Source organism: Hyperoodon ampullatus, assembly GCF_949752795.1.
Source record: "Hyperoodon ampullatus genome assembly, chromosome: 2".
Taxonomy (NCBI): Eukaryota; Metazoa; Chordata; class Mammalia; order Artiodactyla; family Ziphiidae; genus Hyperoodon; species Hyperoodon ampullatus.
Genome location: NC_136915.1, coordinates 45,187,179 through 45,205,573, shown reverse-complemented (window position 1 = coordinate 45,205,573; position 18,395 = coordinate 45,187,179). Strand labels below are relative to the sequence as shown.

Sequence of the window (18,395 nt, the reverse complement as noted above, 5' to 3'; positions counted from 1 at the left end):
TATAAATTCTTATGCAAAGGGCTATGAAAACAGGGGCCAATCTGTTATCATGACGTCAAAGCACTATATTAGAGAAAGTAGATTTAGCATTCTATAAGGCAATGCACAGTCCCACCCACTTGACTAATTGTACACCAGGAATATCCTGAATGGTAAGAAATGACCCAAGACATATTTCTAGAATTCCATTTTGCCCCATTTTAAGTTCTAGTGCTATCACTTGCCTGTTAAATGGAACATCTTGAAGAATTCGGTCACTGCAAAGTGAAAGGAGGCAATTCTTCTGTAACTAAAGAACCAAAGGGAGAAAAAAAATCCTGAATAAAATATTATTTTATTTTTTAAACAGGGGTAGACTCTATAAAAAAAAAGAAAGATTGATAAAACACCACTTATTTCTTAAAACCTTTATTCTGCCCACCTACTGTTCAAAGACTGACTTCCACTGGGCCCATATAAGTTTACTTGCACATTTTAAAAAGTCTTTTCTATTACGTGAGAAATAGGGTAATAAATAGGATAACTCCAGCCAATCTCCCTCCCTTCTGATGGCCTTTGGGTGGGTCCTATTTTGTCTTCTGTTCACCTGGCTTCCAGAGTCCATGAACACCAAAGCCTAAAGTTCATCTAGTTTGGCAATTGCTCTCAAAGAGGGAAGCTGGCTTTAATGACCCACTCACCTATCTGGGTTGCCATTTTTACTTGGTTTTGCACCTTTGAGTATTTTGTACTAACTTGCCAACTCACTGTTAAATTTTAAGAGTTAAAAATGTAATTCAAGCAGCATTTTTAGTTTTCATCCTGAGGACAGGACAGGTTTTGTAGTCTACCTATACTGCTAGAAATAGAAAATCCATGTCTTACTCATTTCTCTATCCCAGTACTTAAGTATTGAGTACTTGAGTACTGAACCAGTACCTGGTTCAGAACAAAAGCTCTAAGCCTATGCCTGTTTGCTGAAATTATCACTAACTCAAGGTCTAGGTGCAAGATGTTTTGTATGGCTTGCTTTATTTCCCTCAACATTTGGACTGAAATACTTTTAGGCAAGGAAAGCATTCTCTAGTTTTCTACTTCTCTATTGTCCTGCACTCAGTCACACCATAAATTTATTACTTCACAGCCTCCAAAGGCATTTGAATTTCCAGCCTTGGTCTACTAAAATGAACTGTATGGAGGTGGGAGATGGGTAAGAGACACTAAAAGGACTATTTGAATGGGAGTTCCCATATGCTTACCTGCTGGTGATTGGGAAAATGTTCCATGGCTTTGAGCAGCAAATGGGTCACATCAGCCAGGAGTCGCACAGGCATTCCTGCAGCAAGATCCTGCTTCGTTAAGTTAAACACACAGGCACTTGCAGCAAGTTGCACTGGCAAATTCATAGGGTGGTTTCTCATCCCAGTAACCACAAGCTGGAAAAAAAAAATTAGTTCTTTTGATCCAACTTATAAATATAAGCTCCCTTCATATAGTAACATTACTCTGTTGATCTATAATAATTTCTAAGATGTCTTAAGTATCTTTTTTATCCTCACGTGCAGAGCCTAGGACATAGCAGTTACTCACCAATATTTAGTTCCTATTCATCTGGTCAAGGTAGGTATCAAGTTGTTCATGTCCAGAGATTTTTCTGTAAGGCTAAAGAATCTTTTCTATTCAGGGAAAACATCTTTGTATTTCCAAGACCTAGTTCAGGGCCTATTATATGCTAAGCACTAAACAAATTCTTACTGACTTGAAGAGAGTAAACCAGTAGCAAACTTCACGTTCAAATCCCAACATTCAGTTCCTTAAGAACACTGCTAAAGTTAGAGTACCATAAAATCCATTCACTTCCCTCTGGCTGACATAACTACTTCTCTCCTTTTCCTCTCTCCTCAAATCCCCAACAAATCCTCCCCATTCCTCACTACTGGCTGAAGACCTTGCTTCCAGTTACCTTGAGAAAACTGAAGCAATCATAAAGAACTTCAGATTCTCACTTCCACATGTACCTCCTTACCAGCATACACATGTGCATATGCTGTCTTCCTGCCTGTTACCATAAATGACCTTTGGGGACTCCTCTCTAAAGGTAATCCCTCCACTTATATGCTAGATTCTTCCCTTCTTGTCTACTCAAGGACACTGCTTCAGCTGTTCTCCCCTTTCACTCCTGTATCAGTTTTTTATTCTGTACTGGATCATTAATATCAGCATACAAACAAGGTATTTTTTTCTCCCATCCAAAAAAAGAAAAAAAAAAAACACCACACACTTCTTCAGCCAACTACCACCTTTTTTCTTTGCTCTCTTTTGCAAGAATCACATTTCTCTCTGCATCATTCTCTGAATGAATGAATGAATGAATGAGTAAATATTTCAGATCAGGACTAGAGGTCTGGTCCTTTGTTACTCAGGTTCACAGTAACCAAAACCAAAAAATGATAATGCATATACCAAGTGCCAACATCCTCTGGTATGTACATAGGAGGTGACAGATGTTGGGGGTAACACCTTAGGACTTAAATGTTACTGGTTCCTTTCCAAACACCCCATTCTCAAAATCTAAGAAACTGGGAGGTTAAGGCATTTCTGGCTCTGACACTAACTTTCTGTTACTTAACCTCACAGACCCTCAGGTACATAATCTGTAAAACAGGAGATAAAACTTATCTCTTGGGATTGTTGTGCCCACTAAATGAGGTATCAAATATAATACAGTCCTATACTCATTGGTTTCTAAACTGAATGTGCATAAGGATTATCTTGGGGGATTATTAAAATGCAGATTCCTGTACCTCACAAATTCCTGAGGTACTCTAATTTTCCTTATAATTCCTGTACCCAGCCCTATTGAATCTAAATTTCTTGGCGTGAGGTTCACAAATATGCTTTTAATTTTAATTTAATTTTATTTTTTAAAGATTTTTTAAAAAGATTTAATTAATTAATTAACTAATTAATTTATGTATTTTTTGGCTGCGTTGGGTCTTTGTTACTGCGTGCTGGCTTTCTCTAGTTGCAGCGAGCGGGGGCTTCTCTTGTTGCAGAGCACAGGCTCTAGGCGTGCAGGCTTCAGTAGTTGTGGCTTGCGGGCTCTAGAGCGCAGGCTCGGTAGTTGTGGCACACGGGCTTAGTTGCTCTGTGGCATGTGGGATCTTCCCAGACCAGGGCTCGAACCCTTGTCCCCTGCATTGGCAGGTGGATTCTTAACCACTGCACCACCAGGGAAGCCCCTTTTAAAGGTTTTTTTTTTTTGGTGTGGACCATTGTCAAAGTCTTTACTGAATTTGTTACAATACTGCTGCTGTTTTATGTTTTGATTTTTTGGCCACAAGGCATGTGGGATCTTAGCTCCCCAACCAGGGATTGAACCCGCACCCACTGCATTGGAAGGCAAAGTCTCAGCCACTGGACCGCCATGAAGCCTCTCAAGAATATGCTTCTTAAAATAAGCAGTATCCCAGACTTCTGATGGATAGAGGACCACATTCTGACAAACAATGTCCTAAGTAATCAACAAAATTAAGAATCCTCCTTTTTTGCCTTTCAAAAGCTACCTTGGTTAAAATATCTTAATTGAGGAATAACGCAGATTAGTTACAAAAGCACAGGAGGTTCATAAATTGCATGGAAAACTGCCTTATAAAATTCCAATATTGTATTTCTTAAAAAAGCCTATATGAAAGCAATACAGGGGTAATATACAAAGCAGTGTCCTGATTCCAGTCATATATTCCATTTTCTACTATAGCTGGTGAAAACATATCACAGTGATTACTGGTTTTAGATAGTTAAATATGAACTTGAAGGCATTTATATTGCTTAAATGAGACTACTATAAAACTTCAGTAACACTATGCAACTATCTCCTCTCATTCTCATTTATGGCTAATAACTGAAATTATACATTATCAATCCCATTACAAAAAACCAGACTAAATGCAAATTTTCACTGATTTTCTTCACAAAACCATCATCTATCTAGGAAGACAATTTCAAATTTCTCATATGCAGTTTCTTATTCTTACCTTTAAAATTTCTGGTTTTGTTTTTTCCATCACATGAGTCAGGCTAAAAAGGTGAAATAGAGCTTCCCGGACAAAGAATGCCCGTTCACTGTACCGCTTCAGTGCTTCTGCAATCTGAGTTTCATTGGCTTCTCCAGACACCTTTGAACATAAACAGAAGATGAGTTTTTAGGATTCTTTTCAACCCTCTGTCTCTATCCAAACATCATTTGTGTGGATAGCATCCAGGGTAGCTTTGCAAAGCCTGAAACAAATGGGAATGATCACTTTCCAATCCATCCAGAAAAGTCATCCTTTGGAGGTATACATATGCTAAAGAGATGTATATTAGATAGGCTAAGACCCTACTATAAGTCTATGGGTAAAATTTTCTATACTGTACCTAAAATAAATCTCAAGATATGTAACACTATTTACAAGGTCTTACTACCCATGATTAGGCTCCTACTGCCTCTTAAGGTAACTCTCTCCCCCTAACTCACAATGTTATAACTACAGTGGCCTTTCTTTTTTTTTTTTTTTATAGCAGTGTGTACATGTCAATCCCAAACTCCCAATCTATCCCTCCCCCGCACCCTACAGTGGCCTTTCTTTCTGATCTTTCAATAAGCCAAGCTCTTTCCCAGGAAAAGGCTACTAAATATAATATCCTCTCTGAGTGAAATCTTCCTCTCTTTCTCTACCTAATTTCTATTCATCCTTCCCATTTCAAGTTAAATGACACTTCTCTAGAAAGGCCTTCTCTGACCCACCAATCTAAATCAGGTCTCCCTTGAAACACCTCCTTCATAGCCATTATCATAACCCCCCTAGTAGACTGACCTATTCACCACTGTACCTCAACAGGGAGCATTGTGTGTGGCTCATAATAAGCACTCAATAAATACTTATCAAATAAATGTATTAATTAATTTTCCCAGATTTATCAAGCTCCCACTCAGCATCAAGAGGTGCTGTTCAAAAGTAAGTTTATCTAGGAATTTCCCATTTATACAGGTTAATATCCTTAAACTGTGGTTCATATACCATTGGTTAATGAAATGTATATTAACAGGAAGTGGCTTTTTAGAAAAGTAATCCAACTAATGAGTAGTAAAAAAAGAGGGCTTCCCTGGTGGCGCAGTGGTTAAGAATCCACCTGCCAATGCAGGAGATATGGGTTCGAGCCCTGGTCTGGGAAGATCCCAAATGAGGCGGAACAACTAAGCCCATGCGCCACAACTACTGAGCCTGAGCTCTAGACCCCGTGAGCCACAACTACTGAGCCTGTGTGCCACAACTACTGAAGCCTGCATGCCTACAGCCCGTGCTCCGCAACAAGAGAAGTCACCGCAATGAGAAGCCTGTGCACTGCAATGAAGAGTAGCCCCTGCTCGCCACAACTAAAGAACCCCATGCACAGCAATGAACACCCGATGCAGGCAAAAATAAACAAAACTCTTAAAAAAACAAAAAGAAACTTCTAGAATATCACCATGATCCCCAATGAATAACTAGGTGTTGAGTGTCAACAACTGCTAAAAATCAAAGAAAGAAAAACAACCAGACATTATGTACTTCCTTAATGAAAGAGCACAACACCTGAGGGTCCTGCCAAAGGGATCAAACATGAGTTTGATTAAGCCACTAAATCCAACTACCAATTTGCAGAAAATACAAAGTCAGTGAAATATGCACTACAAGCATACAGTCAAGAAAACCCAGGTTGAGGGAGACTACAAATCAAAGGGCTGGATTCGTTAATACACAAATTATAAGGAAAAGAAAGGGATGGAGAGGGAACTTATAAAAGATACTCAAAAGACATATAATTTTGAAAAATGGGTAAGATTAACTAAGTGCCTAGAGGTAAACAGTTGGATGATAAACTATTTAAAAGAGCAAGGACATGATTATCATTAAAGTCTGGACAGAGATTACTTTTGTGGGGAAGGAGGGAGTTGTGATCAGCTTGTAGCTGACAAGTTCTATTTATTAACCTGAGTGATGGTTTCAAGTGTGTTCATCTTATTTTCACTCTTTAAGGTATACATTTGTTATTTATGGTCTTTGCATCTGTCTTATTTTACAAAAAGGTAAAAAAACACAAAAAAAAACAAAAACAAAACCCAAAACCCTGCTGTTCAGAGAGAGATAATCTTCTCGTTAAGGTGCAAGACTGTCTTTTTTTGGCAGTACCATTATAAAAGGTGACACAAAAATAAACACTTTTAAAATATATTACTCAGTAACTAGGTTTTATATGAACACAGAGTATTCAGGCGGGAATATGCAGCTTTGAGGAAATGAAGGGCTGCATCATGGCTGACATTTCAAACACTGACAGGATATGCTACAAAGGTCTAATAAGAATTAGACTACAGTACAGATGTGTACCAAGTGACACAAAGGCATGTTTTGAGCATTTGTAAGATTGTAGGAATAACAGTGGAAGTTTCTTTACACAATGCTTTTTAAAACTATTTATGTGTAACATACATACATAAACATTGGTCTTGACTATGTTTTCACATATATAAGCAGTTATTGAATAATAAAAACTTTCCAAGTGTTCAGTTCTTTTGGAATCACCCTGAACTTTTTCTTAGATTTTCTTAGATTTGGAAAGACACTGAATTATTACATGAGATAAAAAAGATTGTATGAGGGAAAACACATTAACAATAATCTTCATCAGACTTCATCAGTCCACATTTGTTTGATTCCAACAGCTTTATATTAGCTTACATGAAATGTAACCTTAAGTTACCTTTAAATATAAAATTAAAGAACCTTTGTTACTGGAATGTAAATACTCTGAACCAAATTTCATTGCCTGTATGTTTATTCAGTGATCAACACTTCTCTAGCCAGTGATAAACCCTCAAATCAAGCAATCTGGCTCCTCAAACTATACGCATCTTCAATTCAATCAATTTCGTATGCTACATCAAAAAAAAAAAAAACCAAAAAGGAACAAAACAAAACAAACAAGTGTCTGTATGTACTAGTTTCTGCAAACAATTTAAAACAGAGAAAATATCCCTAACCACTAAATTAAGCCTTATTAATATTTAATATATGGATTAAAACTAAAATGTATATTCTAAGGAAAAACTTTCTTGTAGCACTCAGTATATAACTCTATTATAGCATTTCTTACAATGGATTAAAGCTATTTTTAAATTGGTCTGCCTCCTCTCCACGAGACTAGAATTCCTCAAGGGCAGAGGCCTTAGCTCAGACATCTTTAAAAAGTTCTTAGTGTTTTTTAAAATGGATCGACTCCTTTGCTTAAAAAAACTTATATGTACCTTCACTGCATGTTGATTACTGCAGTTTAATATAGGAGTCTTAGTTCTCAAGGGAGAAGTCTAGGCTAGAGATATAAATTTAGGAGTCATCAGCATATAGGTTTAGGGCCTGGGAGATTAGGAAGAACCAATAAAGGAAATTGAGGGTGAGTCCAAAAAGTAGGGAAGACAAGTCTGATATCCTAGAAACTAAGTTAAAAAAAGTATTTCAAGAAGGAGGACAAGATCAACTGTGTCAAATGCCACTTTAGATCAAATAAGATGACAACTGAGAATATTGGGTTTAGCACACAACCAGTAATTCTCAGGAACTGGGAACCACAGCTTGGTAAATAACCCCAGAGTCTAGGAATGAGGCAGCCAAAAAAATAAGAGTCCTAATTGTGGAGAAGTGGAAGGTTCAAGAAACTGATGCTTACAGATGAATAAATTGGGTAGGGAAACAGAGGTGACAGAGTTGGTAATTCTGTGGTAAGAAAACCATCTGTGTTGGGACTAGAAACAGAGAGGAAAGGAAAGAACTAAGATTCTCAAATATAGGCAATGAGATGTAGTAGAAAGGACACATACCAGGCTCATCAGCTGGCTGTGACCCTTAAGAAAGCCATTCCCTCCCACTGAGGACAATACTTCCCACACAGAGTCAAGAGATCAAAATAAATATATATGAAAGTGGAAAAAACAAAACCTTTGTTCTTATAACCACCCACTGAGGGTATAATATAATGCCTCATAAGGAATACTGGGGAGTCACACTGTCTCTATTTCCTGTATCTTTCAGTGTGGTCTAAAAAACATGTAAAGCCAAAAATGTCAACCTAAACTAGTTTAAAGCATCACAATACTAAGACAATCATTTCAGACAAGTTTTTCATCAACTTTGCTAACTTGGAAAATTCTAAAAAAGGAGACAGAGCAATCTCAGCTCTCTTCCCTTAACATGACCTATTATTTTTCAGCTCTCAAATTAGCAGTCAAACAAATAATTTAAAAGAAACATCAATTTTTTGGCTAAGAGGTACATGAAAAGATGCTCTACATCACTAATTATTAGAGAAATGCAAATCAAAACTACAATGAAGTATCACCTCACACCAGTCAGAATGAACATCATCAAAAAATCTACAAACAATAAATGCCAGAGAGGGTGTGGAGAAAAGGGAACCCTCTTGCACTGTTGGTGGCAATGTAAATTGATACAGCCACTATGGAGAACAGTATGCAGGTTCCTTAAAAAACTAAAAATAGAATTACCATATGACCCAGCAATCCCACTACTGGGCATATACCCTGAGAAAACCATTAATTCAGAAAGACACATGCACCACAATGTTCACTGCAGCACTATTTACAATAGCCAGGTCATGGAAGCAACCTAAATGCCCATCGACAGACAAATGGATAAAGAAGATGTCGTACATACATACAATGGAATATTACTCAGCCATAAAAAGGAACGAAATTGGGTCATTTGTTGAGACGTGGATGGACCTAGAGACTGTCATACAGAGTGAAGTAAGTCAGAAAGAGAAAAACAAATATTGTATATTAACGCATATATGTGTAAACTAGAAAAATGGTACAGATGAACCTGTCTGCAATGCAGAAATAGAGACACAGATGTAGAGAACAAACGTATGGACACCAAGGTGGGAAAGGAGGGGTGGGATGAATTGGGGATTGACATATATACACTAATATGTATAAAATAGATAACTAATGAAAAAAAAAGAAACATCAACTTTTGTGTATAGTTGAATAAAGGGCAAAGTTCCAATGATCTCTATTTTTAAAAAATTATTTTAAAACCATGATTCTCCACTTTAGCTGCATATTACAATCACCCAAGGGGCTTTAAAAATACTGATGTCTGGGTCCCACCTCCCTGTGGTTCTGATTTAATTGCTCAAGTTCCTCAGATGATTTTTTTAATTAAAAATTTTTCCAGCTTTATCAAGATGTATAATATTATACATGCATATATCACAACTACATCATGTAAGTTTAATGTGTAAAATATGATGAGTTGATACATGTAAATATTGCAAAATGATTACCATGATATGGTTAGTTAACACATCCTTCATCTCAAATAATTACACTCCAGGTAATTTTAATTACAGTCAAGGCTGAGAATCACTGCTTCAGTGTTTACAGAGGTGGAAATTAGATGATAGCAAATAAAGTAGGTGTTTCCTAGAGACAAGATTTCAAAGTAATAACAGTTCCATTTGTGAAATCAAACTTGTTTCACAGAGGCATTGTGGAACACAGATGTCCTACTAGCCTCAACTAAAAAACTTAGGTTAGGGCTTCCCTGGTGGCGCAGTGGTTGAGAGTCCGCCTGCTGATGCAGGGGACGCGGGTTCGTGCCCCGGTCCAGGAGGATCCCACATGCTGCGGAGTGGCTAGGCCCGTGAGCCATGGCCGCTGAGCCTGCGTGTCCGGAGCCTGTGCTCCGCAACAGGAGAGGCCACAACAGTGAGAGGTCCGCGTACCGCAAAAAAAAAAAAAAAAAAAAAAAAAAAAAACTTAGGCTAATTCACTCTAGGGTCTGTTGGTGGTAAGAACAATCAGAAAAAATTGTACTGCTCAGGAATCACAACTATAAGAGGATCTTTGCCTTGAGAAGATTATTTAGTGCAGTGTACTAGGGACACATTCCTTTCATCCTTCAGGACACAGGTCAAGCTCACCTCTTCTGGGAAATCCTTCCAAAACTCCCAGTACACAGAGATAAGAATTCTATCCCTTTGATTTTTACAGTTCTTTACTGTCTGACCCACTTCTTAGGGAGTTAAGTAACACTAAAATAGTAATTTACATGTTTATATTTCCTTTACCAACAAGCCCTGTGCTAGAAATCTACCTTGTTCCATAACAAGTTGTATGTAAGTTCCTCAAACTTCTTGCTGCCCTGCACCTGGCTTATGTGACCTTGCGAAATCTGGCCCTGGCACCTACTTCTCCAGCCTCACTTCATCGCTCTGCAACTTCTTACTCTGGAACTCTAGCCATAGTGGCCTTCTTGCAGTTCCTTGGATGTACCATGCTCCATCCTACCACACATCTTTTGCATATATCATTCTCGCTGCCTGGAATTTCCTCTACCAAGCTACTCATCCATAAGATCTTTACTCATTCATCAAGTCCTCAGAGAAGCCTTAAACTAAGTCTAGTCTCTCTGTTAAACATTCTCAAATATAGTATTGTATATCTTCTAGATTCTTAGCACTATGCAGTTTAAAGCATATGTATGTATGCATATTATATGTTAATATATGTATATGAGGACTTCCCTGGTGGCTCAGGGGTTAAGAATCCGCCTGCCAATGCAGGGCACATGGGTTCGAGCCCTGGTCCGGGAAGATCCACATGCCGCAGAGCAACTAAGCCCATGTGCCACAACTACTGAGCCTGCACTCTAGAGCCCGCAAGCCACAACTACTGAAGCCCATGCGCCTAGAGCCCGTGCTCCGCAACAACAGAAGCCACCGCAATGAGAAGCCCGCACACTGCAACGAACAGTAGCCCCCGCTCACCACAACTAAAGAAAGCCTGCGTGCAGCAACGAAGACCCAATGCAGCCAATAAATAAATAAATGAATAAATAAATAATAAAATATTTAAAAATATGTATATGAAATATAAATATATATATTTAAAGCATATACCCATGACATATGAAACTTCATTGTTTGACTTCCTCACTAAATTACAAGTTCCATGAGGGCAAGAGCATGCCTGTTTCGCCTCACCGTCAAATCCCCATGTCCAGCACAGTACAGAGTATGCACTTAATAAAATATTTATTGAATGAATAATAAAGAGTGACTCAAAATAATTTCTTACATTCTATTTTTTAAAGTCTACATTTACAAATAATCTAAGAACTGAAATGTTTTTAAATGTCTATAACTAAACTTTCCTTCTCCTTTTTTGAGATCAATAATGGTTGCACAAAAAAAAGGAACCCTCCTACACTGTTGGTAGGAATGTAAATTGGTGCAGTCACTATGGAAAACAGTATGGAGGTTCCTTAAAATACTAAAAATACTGTTACCATATGATCCAGCAATCCCACTCCTGGGCATATAACTGGAGAAAAATATAATTCGAAAAGATACATGGACCACAATGCTCACAGCAGCACTATTTTACAATAGCCAAGATATGGAAGCAATCTAAATGTCCATCGACAGAAGAATGGATTAAGAAGATGTGGTATATATACACGATGGAATACTACTCAGCCATAAAAAAGAAAGAAATATTGCCATTTGCAGCAACATGGATGGACCTAGAGATTATTATACTAAGTGAAGTAAGTCAGACAAAGGCAAATACCATATATCATTTATATGTGGAATCTAAAATATGAGACAGGGGCTTCCCTGGTGGTGCAGTGGTTAAGTATCCAACTGCCAATGCAGGGGACGCAGGTTCGAGCCCTGGTCCGGGAAGATCCCACACGCTGCAGAGCAACTAAGCCTGTGCACCACAACTACTGACCCTGCAATCTAGAGCCTGCGAGCCACAACTACTGAGCCCACGTGCCACAACTACTGAAGTCTGCGTGCCTAGAGCCCATGCTCCGCAACAAGAAGAAGCCACTGCAATGAGAAGCCCGTGCACAGGAATGAAGAGTAACCCTCGCTCGCTGCAACTAGAGAAAGCCTGCATGCAGCAATGAAGACCCAACGCAGCCAAAAAATAAAACAAATTTATAAAAAATAAAATATGAGAAAAATGAACTTATGTATAAAACAGAAACAGACTCACAGACATAGAAAACAAACTTATGGTTTTCAAAGGGGAAAGAAGGAGGGAGAAATGAAGAGTTTGGGATTAGCAGATACAAACTACTATATATAAAATAGATAAACAACAAGGTCCTATTATATAACACAGGGAACTATATTCAATATCCTGTAATAAAACATAATGGAAAAGAATATGAAAAAGAATCACTTTGTTGTACACAAGAAACTAATACAACACTGTAAATCAACTATACTTCTATAAAAAATAAATAAAATAATGGTTGCTCAAAAAAGATACCTTGTCATTTTGGTTACAGTATTCATTTCTAGGCCATCCCTGACTCTGCCCCCGGTAGGATCAAATGATACTTCTGCTTAAGCGGTGTAGGAAGTAGGGGAAAAAAAATGGGGCTCTGGAATTAGACAGATGTAGATCCAAATGTTGGTTCTAACTAATAGTAAATCATGGGCTTCCCTGGTGGCACAGTGGTTGAGAGTTCGCCTGCCAATGCAGGGAACACGGGTTCATGCCCCGGTCTGGGAAGATCCCACATGCTGCGGAGTGGCTAGGCCCGTGAGCCATGGCTGCTGAGCCTGCGCGTCTGGAGCCTGTGCTCCGCAACGGGAGAGGCCACAACAGTGAGAGGCCCGTGTACCGCAAAAAAAAAAAAAAAAAAAAGTAAATCATATAATTTCTATGACTCTGTTTCTCACCTATAAAATGGAGTTAATACCTATCTATAGATATTAGCATATACAATATAAAGCACCTATAGGATACAATGCATGTTAGAAGAATATTAGTTTTCCTTAACTTGTTATAATTCTATCCTTCAAAGTCTGATTCAGATACCATCTTCTATCAAGTCTAAAATTCTCCAGGTAGAAAAAATTTTTCCTACTTTCTTACAGCAACTACAGTGATCCTTGGCTTTATAGTTATAACATCACTAATACTATCAGGCTCCTTGGAGGCAAATCCTATATCTTTTTCATCTTTGAATCCCAAGCTGTACCAAGTCCAACAGATGTTTCCTAAACTGAATTTAAACCATTAGGCATGAGAAACCTTAAGAAAAGCAAAATTTTACCATTTCTACAACAGAGATCTCCTTGGAGAACTTGCTCTCCCATCAGATACTCAATTCAACAAGGAGCATCCCTAGTTTCTTTGAAGTGATCCTTTAGAAACGGTATGTTTAAGTGGTTCAAAATATCTAAACATTATCATCATGTGAACTATCATTTATCCAGGGCCTACTATATGACTTCCACTTTACATATATAATTATTAATCTTCAGAAGAATTTTGCAAGGTACGAATCATATCTATTTTATAAATAAATGTAAATTCAAAAAAGTTACAGCATAGCTTGCTCTGGGTTGTGAAGCAAGTAAGCTGGGATTTTAATTAGGACTCTAACTCTAAAGCAAGCCCTTTCCACTATATAATGTCCTGTTTCATGAACATGTTCCATATGTTATTAGACATTCACCTTAATGGAGTCTTATGCAAGTAAAACATTGGTCAGCCAGACAAAGGAATATATTTTTAAAGTCTAACCTTCAAATGTCCTTCGCCTGTGAGGAATTCAGAGTAGCCAGCATCAGTGGCCAGCAAACCTACAAACTGCATGCTGGGCCGTTGTTGTATAAAGGCTTCAACAGCTTTATCTGTCACATGCTTCCTCCCAGAGACATCCAGGGAGACGAGGTTGGGCAGGATGTCCTTTTGTTCTAGTAATCGAAGAGCTATGTCTGATGTAAACTGTTTATCATCTGAAATATCAAGATGATTCAGATGTCTTAGTTCCCGAACAACATCCAGTATCTGGGTAGTTGTCATTTTTAAACATTTCAAGTGATGCATGGTTAGAGACTTGAGTTGGTCTTTGCAGGCCAGCAGAGCCGTGATGTCTGTGATCGAGGTGTTAGAAATATCCAGGCTCTCTAATCTTGGCAGTGAGGCAACTTCAGCCAGGTCTTCATTATAAAAGAGAACGTTGGTGATGCTTAATGCTCGAAGGCCAGAAAGCCGGCTAAAGCACCGCTCATAAGGATCTTCGAGTGAGAGAGTTAATGAGTTCAGCACTAGGCACTGGAGATTTTGTTGGATCCATTTGTTACTGCCAAGCCCACTGATAATGTCTGTAATTGTGATATCAGCATTCACACCTGTGGCATCAAGTTCCACTAACTTGTGGTGGCAGAAGGCTTTCCGGAACGCAACGGCAGAGATCTTGGCTTTGCGAATGCAAGCTCGTTTTAAGCGCATCTGGTTGCCCCTAAAAATACCTACAGTTGCATCATTCAGGAGACCTAGGAAAAAACAAGCAACACTTTAACTTCAAAAAACGGTTAAAGGATAGCTAAAATTTCCAAAGCACTCCCATGTAAAAATATTTCTTTTAATTGACATACAATTCAGTGAGGTAAGAATACGATTATCTACAATTTACAGATGAGTAAACTGGGGTTCAAAAAAGTGGCCTTCCAAGAGCACAGAAATAGCACATGGCAGAATCAGGACTGTGGTAGACACTATCGATATTTATTTACATCTGGTTCTCCTCCCCTTCCTGGACACACGCACAACTACGTTTCCCAACCTACCCTTGGACTTAGATGGGGTTATGTGCCTAGATCTAGCCAATGGTATACCAGAGCCAAGTACAAAGTATCATGAAAGCAAAGAAAAGGAAATAATCCATGATGCCTGGAGATCTGAAAAAGACTTCATGGAAAAGGTGATCTTTGAGGAAGTCCTTCAAAGATGAAGGAAAAGTTCAAAGATGGAGAAAGAAGGTGAGGGGAATTAAAGGAAGAATAAACAGCATCAACAAAGCCTTAGAATACCTATGGCAAATCATTATGCTGTACACCTGAAACTAATATAATGTTATGTGTCAATTATATCTCAATTTAAAAAATGGAAAAAAAAAACAGCCTTAGAGATGTGAAAGCCCAGCACACAGTTAGAAAACAACAAGTAGTTCTACACTGCTTGAACATAAGAAACAGCTGGAGCTATAAGGTGTCTCCCTGGTAAAGAGAGGAAAAAGAATATAGGGGAAAACCTAGATATGAGTGAGAACATGGTACATTTATGGAAATTTAAGTATGGAAGTGGGAAGACACAAGAAATGAGGCTAGGTCACTCTGAATGGTGAAGAGAAGAAACCAGACCAGCTAGGGGTCTTGGGACACAAAGAACAATACGTTGGATACTGGGTTTTTTCTTTGCACCATACATCCTAGGCTTAAAGTTAAAGAAGTGGGTAATTGGTAAATACCAACTAGCACACACAAAAGTAGCTCCCCCGCAAAATCTGCTCACTCTAGCCAAAGTATCAGGAATGGGGCAGCCTAGCAAGGCAGGCAACTTTTAGACAGTAACTACTTTACTTCAGTCAAACACCAAAGAAAAAACTGTGGCCACACCCTCACCCACACCAGCAAATGCCAAGAGGGGAACCTAGACTTTCAATCTTGCTGTAACTAGTTGCCCCAGTCTCCCCACAGGGAGGTGTTACAGAAGGCTGAGTAGGAAGCCAGGACTTTCATGTCCATCTGGCAGTAATGAGATGCTCCTTCCCCTCAGTGCTGGAGTGGTGTCAAAGGAAGCCTAGTAGAGAGTCGAGACTTCATCACTGCCCAATAGTAAGTAATGAGGTCACCTCACCCCAATATGCTGTCAGTGGAGGCCAACTGAAGAAGAGAAATGAGGTACTCGTACCTCCCTCAGCTAGGGCAGTATCAGTAGAGACCTAGTGGGGAAACAGAACGCCAATCCCCTGCACAGCAATAATGAGGAGCCCCAAGTCTTGGGTGTCAACAGAAGTCAAGTGGGGAACCAGAATAATATCCCAATCTGGTGATAACAAGGCAGTGCCTCCACCTTCCACTGCTAAAGTGGTGTCAGAGACACAGACTAAAACAGTAGTCTCATGTAGTCTCCAAAACAGTAGTCTCCAAAATGTCCAGATTTCAATAAAAATTCACTCATCATACAAAGGACCAGTAAGATCTCAAACTGAAAAAAGACAATCTATAGATGTCAATGCTGAAATAACAGAAATGTTAAAATTATTTTATGAAGATCTTAAAGGAGCCATCATAAAAATGCTAAAGTGTGCAATTACAAACATGCTTGAAACAAATGGAAAACAAAAAGCCTCAAAAAAGAAATAGAAGATATAAAGAAGAACCAAAGGGAGGGCTTCCCTGGTGGTGCAGTGGTTAAGAATCCGCGTGTCAATGCAGGGGACACGGGTTTGAGCACTGGTCTGGGAAGATCCCTCGTGCAGCGGAGCAACTAAGCCCGTGCGCCACAACTACTGAGCCTGCACTCTAGAGCCCATGAGCCGCAACTACTGAGCCTGCATGCCACAACTACTGAAGCCCACGCGCCCAGAGCCCATGCTCTGCAACAAAGAGAAGCCACTGTAATGAGAAGCCCACGCACCGAAACTAAGAGTAGCCCCCACTCGCCGCAACTAGAGAAAGCCGACGTGCAGCAATGAAGACCCAATGCAGCCAAAAATAAATAAATAATATAAACAAAGGAAAATTTTAGAATTGAAAAATACAGTAATGGTTGGGCTAAACAGCAGAACAGAAGGAACAGAGGAAAGAATCAGTGAACTAAAAGATAAAAAAATAGAAATTACCCAAACTTAAAGAACAAGAAAAAAAAATAGACTAAAAAAAAAATTGAACAGAGCTATTTGTCCCAGAGAGGAGAAACAGGGTAGGGCTGAAAAAGTATTTGAAGAAATAATGGCTACATACCTATCAAAATGACTGAACTAAAAAATAGTAAGTAATAACACCAAATGCTGGCAAAATGCAGAGAAACTGGGTCAGTCTTATATTGGTACGAGTGTAAAATGGTGAAGCCACTTTGGAAACAGTTTGGCAGTTTTTTAAAACCTAAACATGCAACTACTATAGAACCCAACAGTAGCACTCCTGGGTATTTATCCCAAAGAAATTAAAACTTATGTTCACATGAGACCTGTACATGGGTGATTATAGCATTATAATATTCATAATATTAGATATTATATTCACAATAGCTAACAGATATTATATTCATAATAGCTAATAGTTAGATATTATATTCATAATAGCTAAATAGCATTACCATTAGGTGGTAAAATTCTTATTCTGATTCCTAGCTTTTATCCACACATTTCCTGGAAGATTTTTAGCTTTGAGACAACAGACACAATGAGCAAAGATTATGACAAGAGAATCACAGAACCAAATAAGTAAAACTCTTTAGTATCAGTCTTATTTTAATAAGGATTGCCACCAATATCATTAATCCTTTGAATCGGGTAAATAAGTAAAACTTTTTTAATGTAAATAAATTATTTTTTAAAATCATTATGCTATTAGAAAAAATATATTATCAATTTTAAAAGCATTCATAGGGAATTCCCTGGTGGTCCAGTGGTTAGGACTCCACGCTCTCACTGCCAGGGGCCTGGGTTTGATCCCTGGTCAGGAAACTAGGATCCCACAAGCTGCGTGGCACAGCAAAAAAAAGAAAAAAAAAAAAATTCACAGAACCACTTTTTTTCCATTTTATTATGAAAATTTTCAAACACACAAACATTTATCAAACAACTTTTTAAAATTGTGACAAGAATTTGTTCTTTTGCATATTAGCAGTATCCACTCCTGACTGAAGGTGGATATGATTTTTACAAAGAGATTAAATAATTCAGAACACTTTTTGGTGAAAAAGGCAGGTAATCACACTGGGGAAACACAAATGGGGGCAGCACATTGTTTCTCTGACTCTCACTTTCCTCATCTGAAGGCAGTTTGAAAAAAAGAGGTAGAAAACACATTTTGATCAAGCACATAGCCTCCCCAAGACATTACTCTGGAGGACAATTATTTAGTTACATTTACTTAAAAACTACTTTCATTATTTTATCCATATAAAGCATTTGCCACAGTCCCTGGTATATAATAAGCATTCAATAAATGTTAGCTGCTATTATTAACCAATAGTAGTCATATTTCAAAAGGAATCTGGCAAAGGTAAAACTTCAGTTAACGTTTATTATTTTGATTGACAAGACCAGTTATATATATAAATATTTAAATTGAGCTTGGTAAGTGTAATCATTCAATTGAGACCAGAAAGAAATGTTAGCATTGGCATGATCTCTTAAATTGTTGTGCAGCTTTGTAAGGGACCTTTAACTTTAACATGGATAATATCTATTGAAATTTACCCTAGTTCCTTTGGCAGGTTGGAAGAATTCAAAGACACTACAGACTTGAGCAGCTTAGTGAAAACCAAG

At 38.3% G+C, this 18,395-nt stretch overlaps 1 protein-coding gene across 2 annotated transcripts in view; it reads right to left on the bottom strand.

Annotated features, from left to right (window-relative positions):
* Nucleotides 1-18,395, bottom strand: part of ZYG11B (zyg-11 family member B, cell cycle regulator) — a gene marked incomplete at both ends in the record, with an annotated part of 70,338 nt that overhangs the window by 27,496 nt on the left and 24,447 nt on the right. For both annotated transcript variants that reach the window (XM_079698304.1, XM_079698305.1), the window contains 4 exons: nt 225-289; nt 1,239-1,415; nt 4,017-4,157; nt 13,637-14,391. In XM_079698304.1, the coding sequence (XP_079554430.1) occupies nt 225-289; nt 1,239-1,415; nt 4,017-4,157; nt 13,637-14,391 (1,138 nt within the window). The remainder of the gene's footprint in view (nt 1-224; nt 290-1,238; nt 1,416-4,016; nt 4,158-13,636; nt 14,392-18,395) is intronic.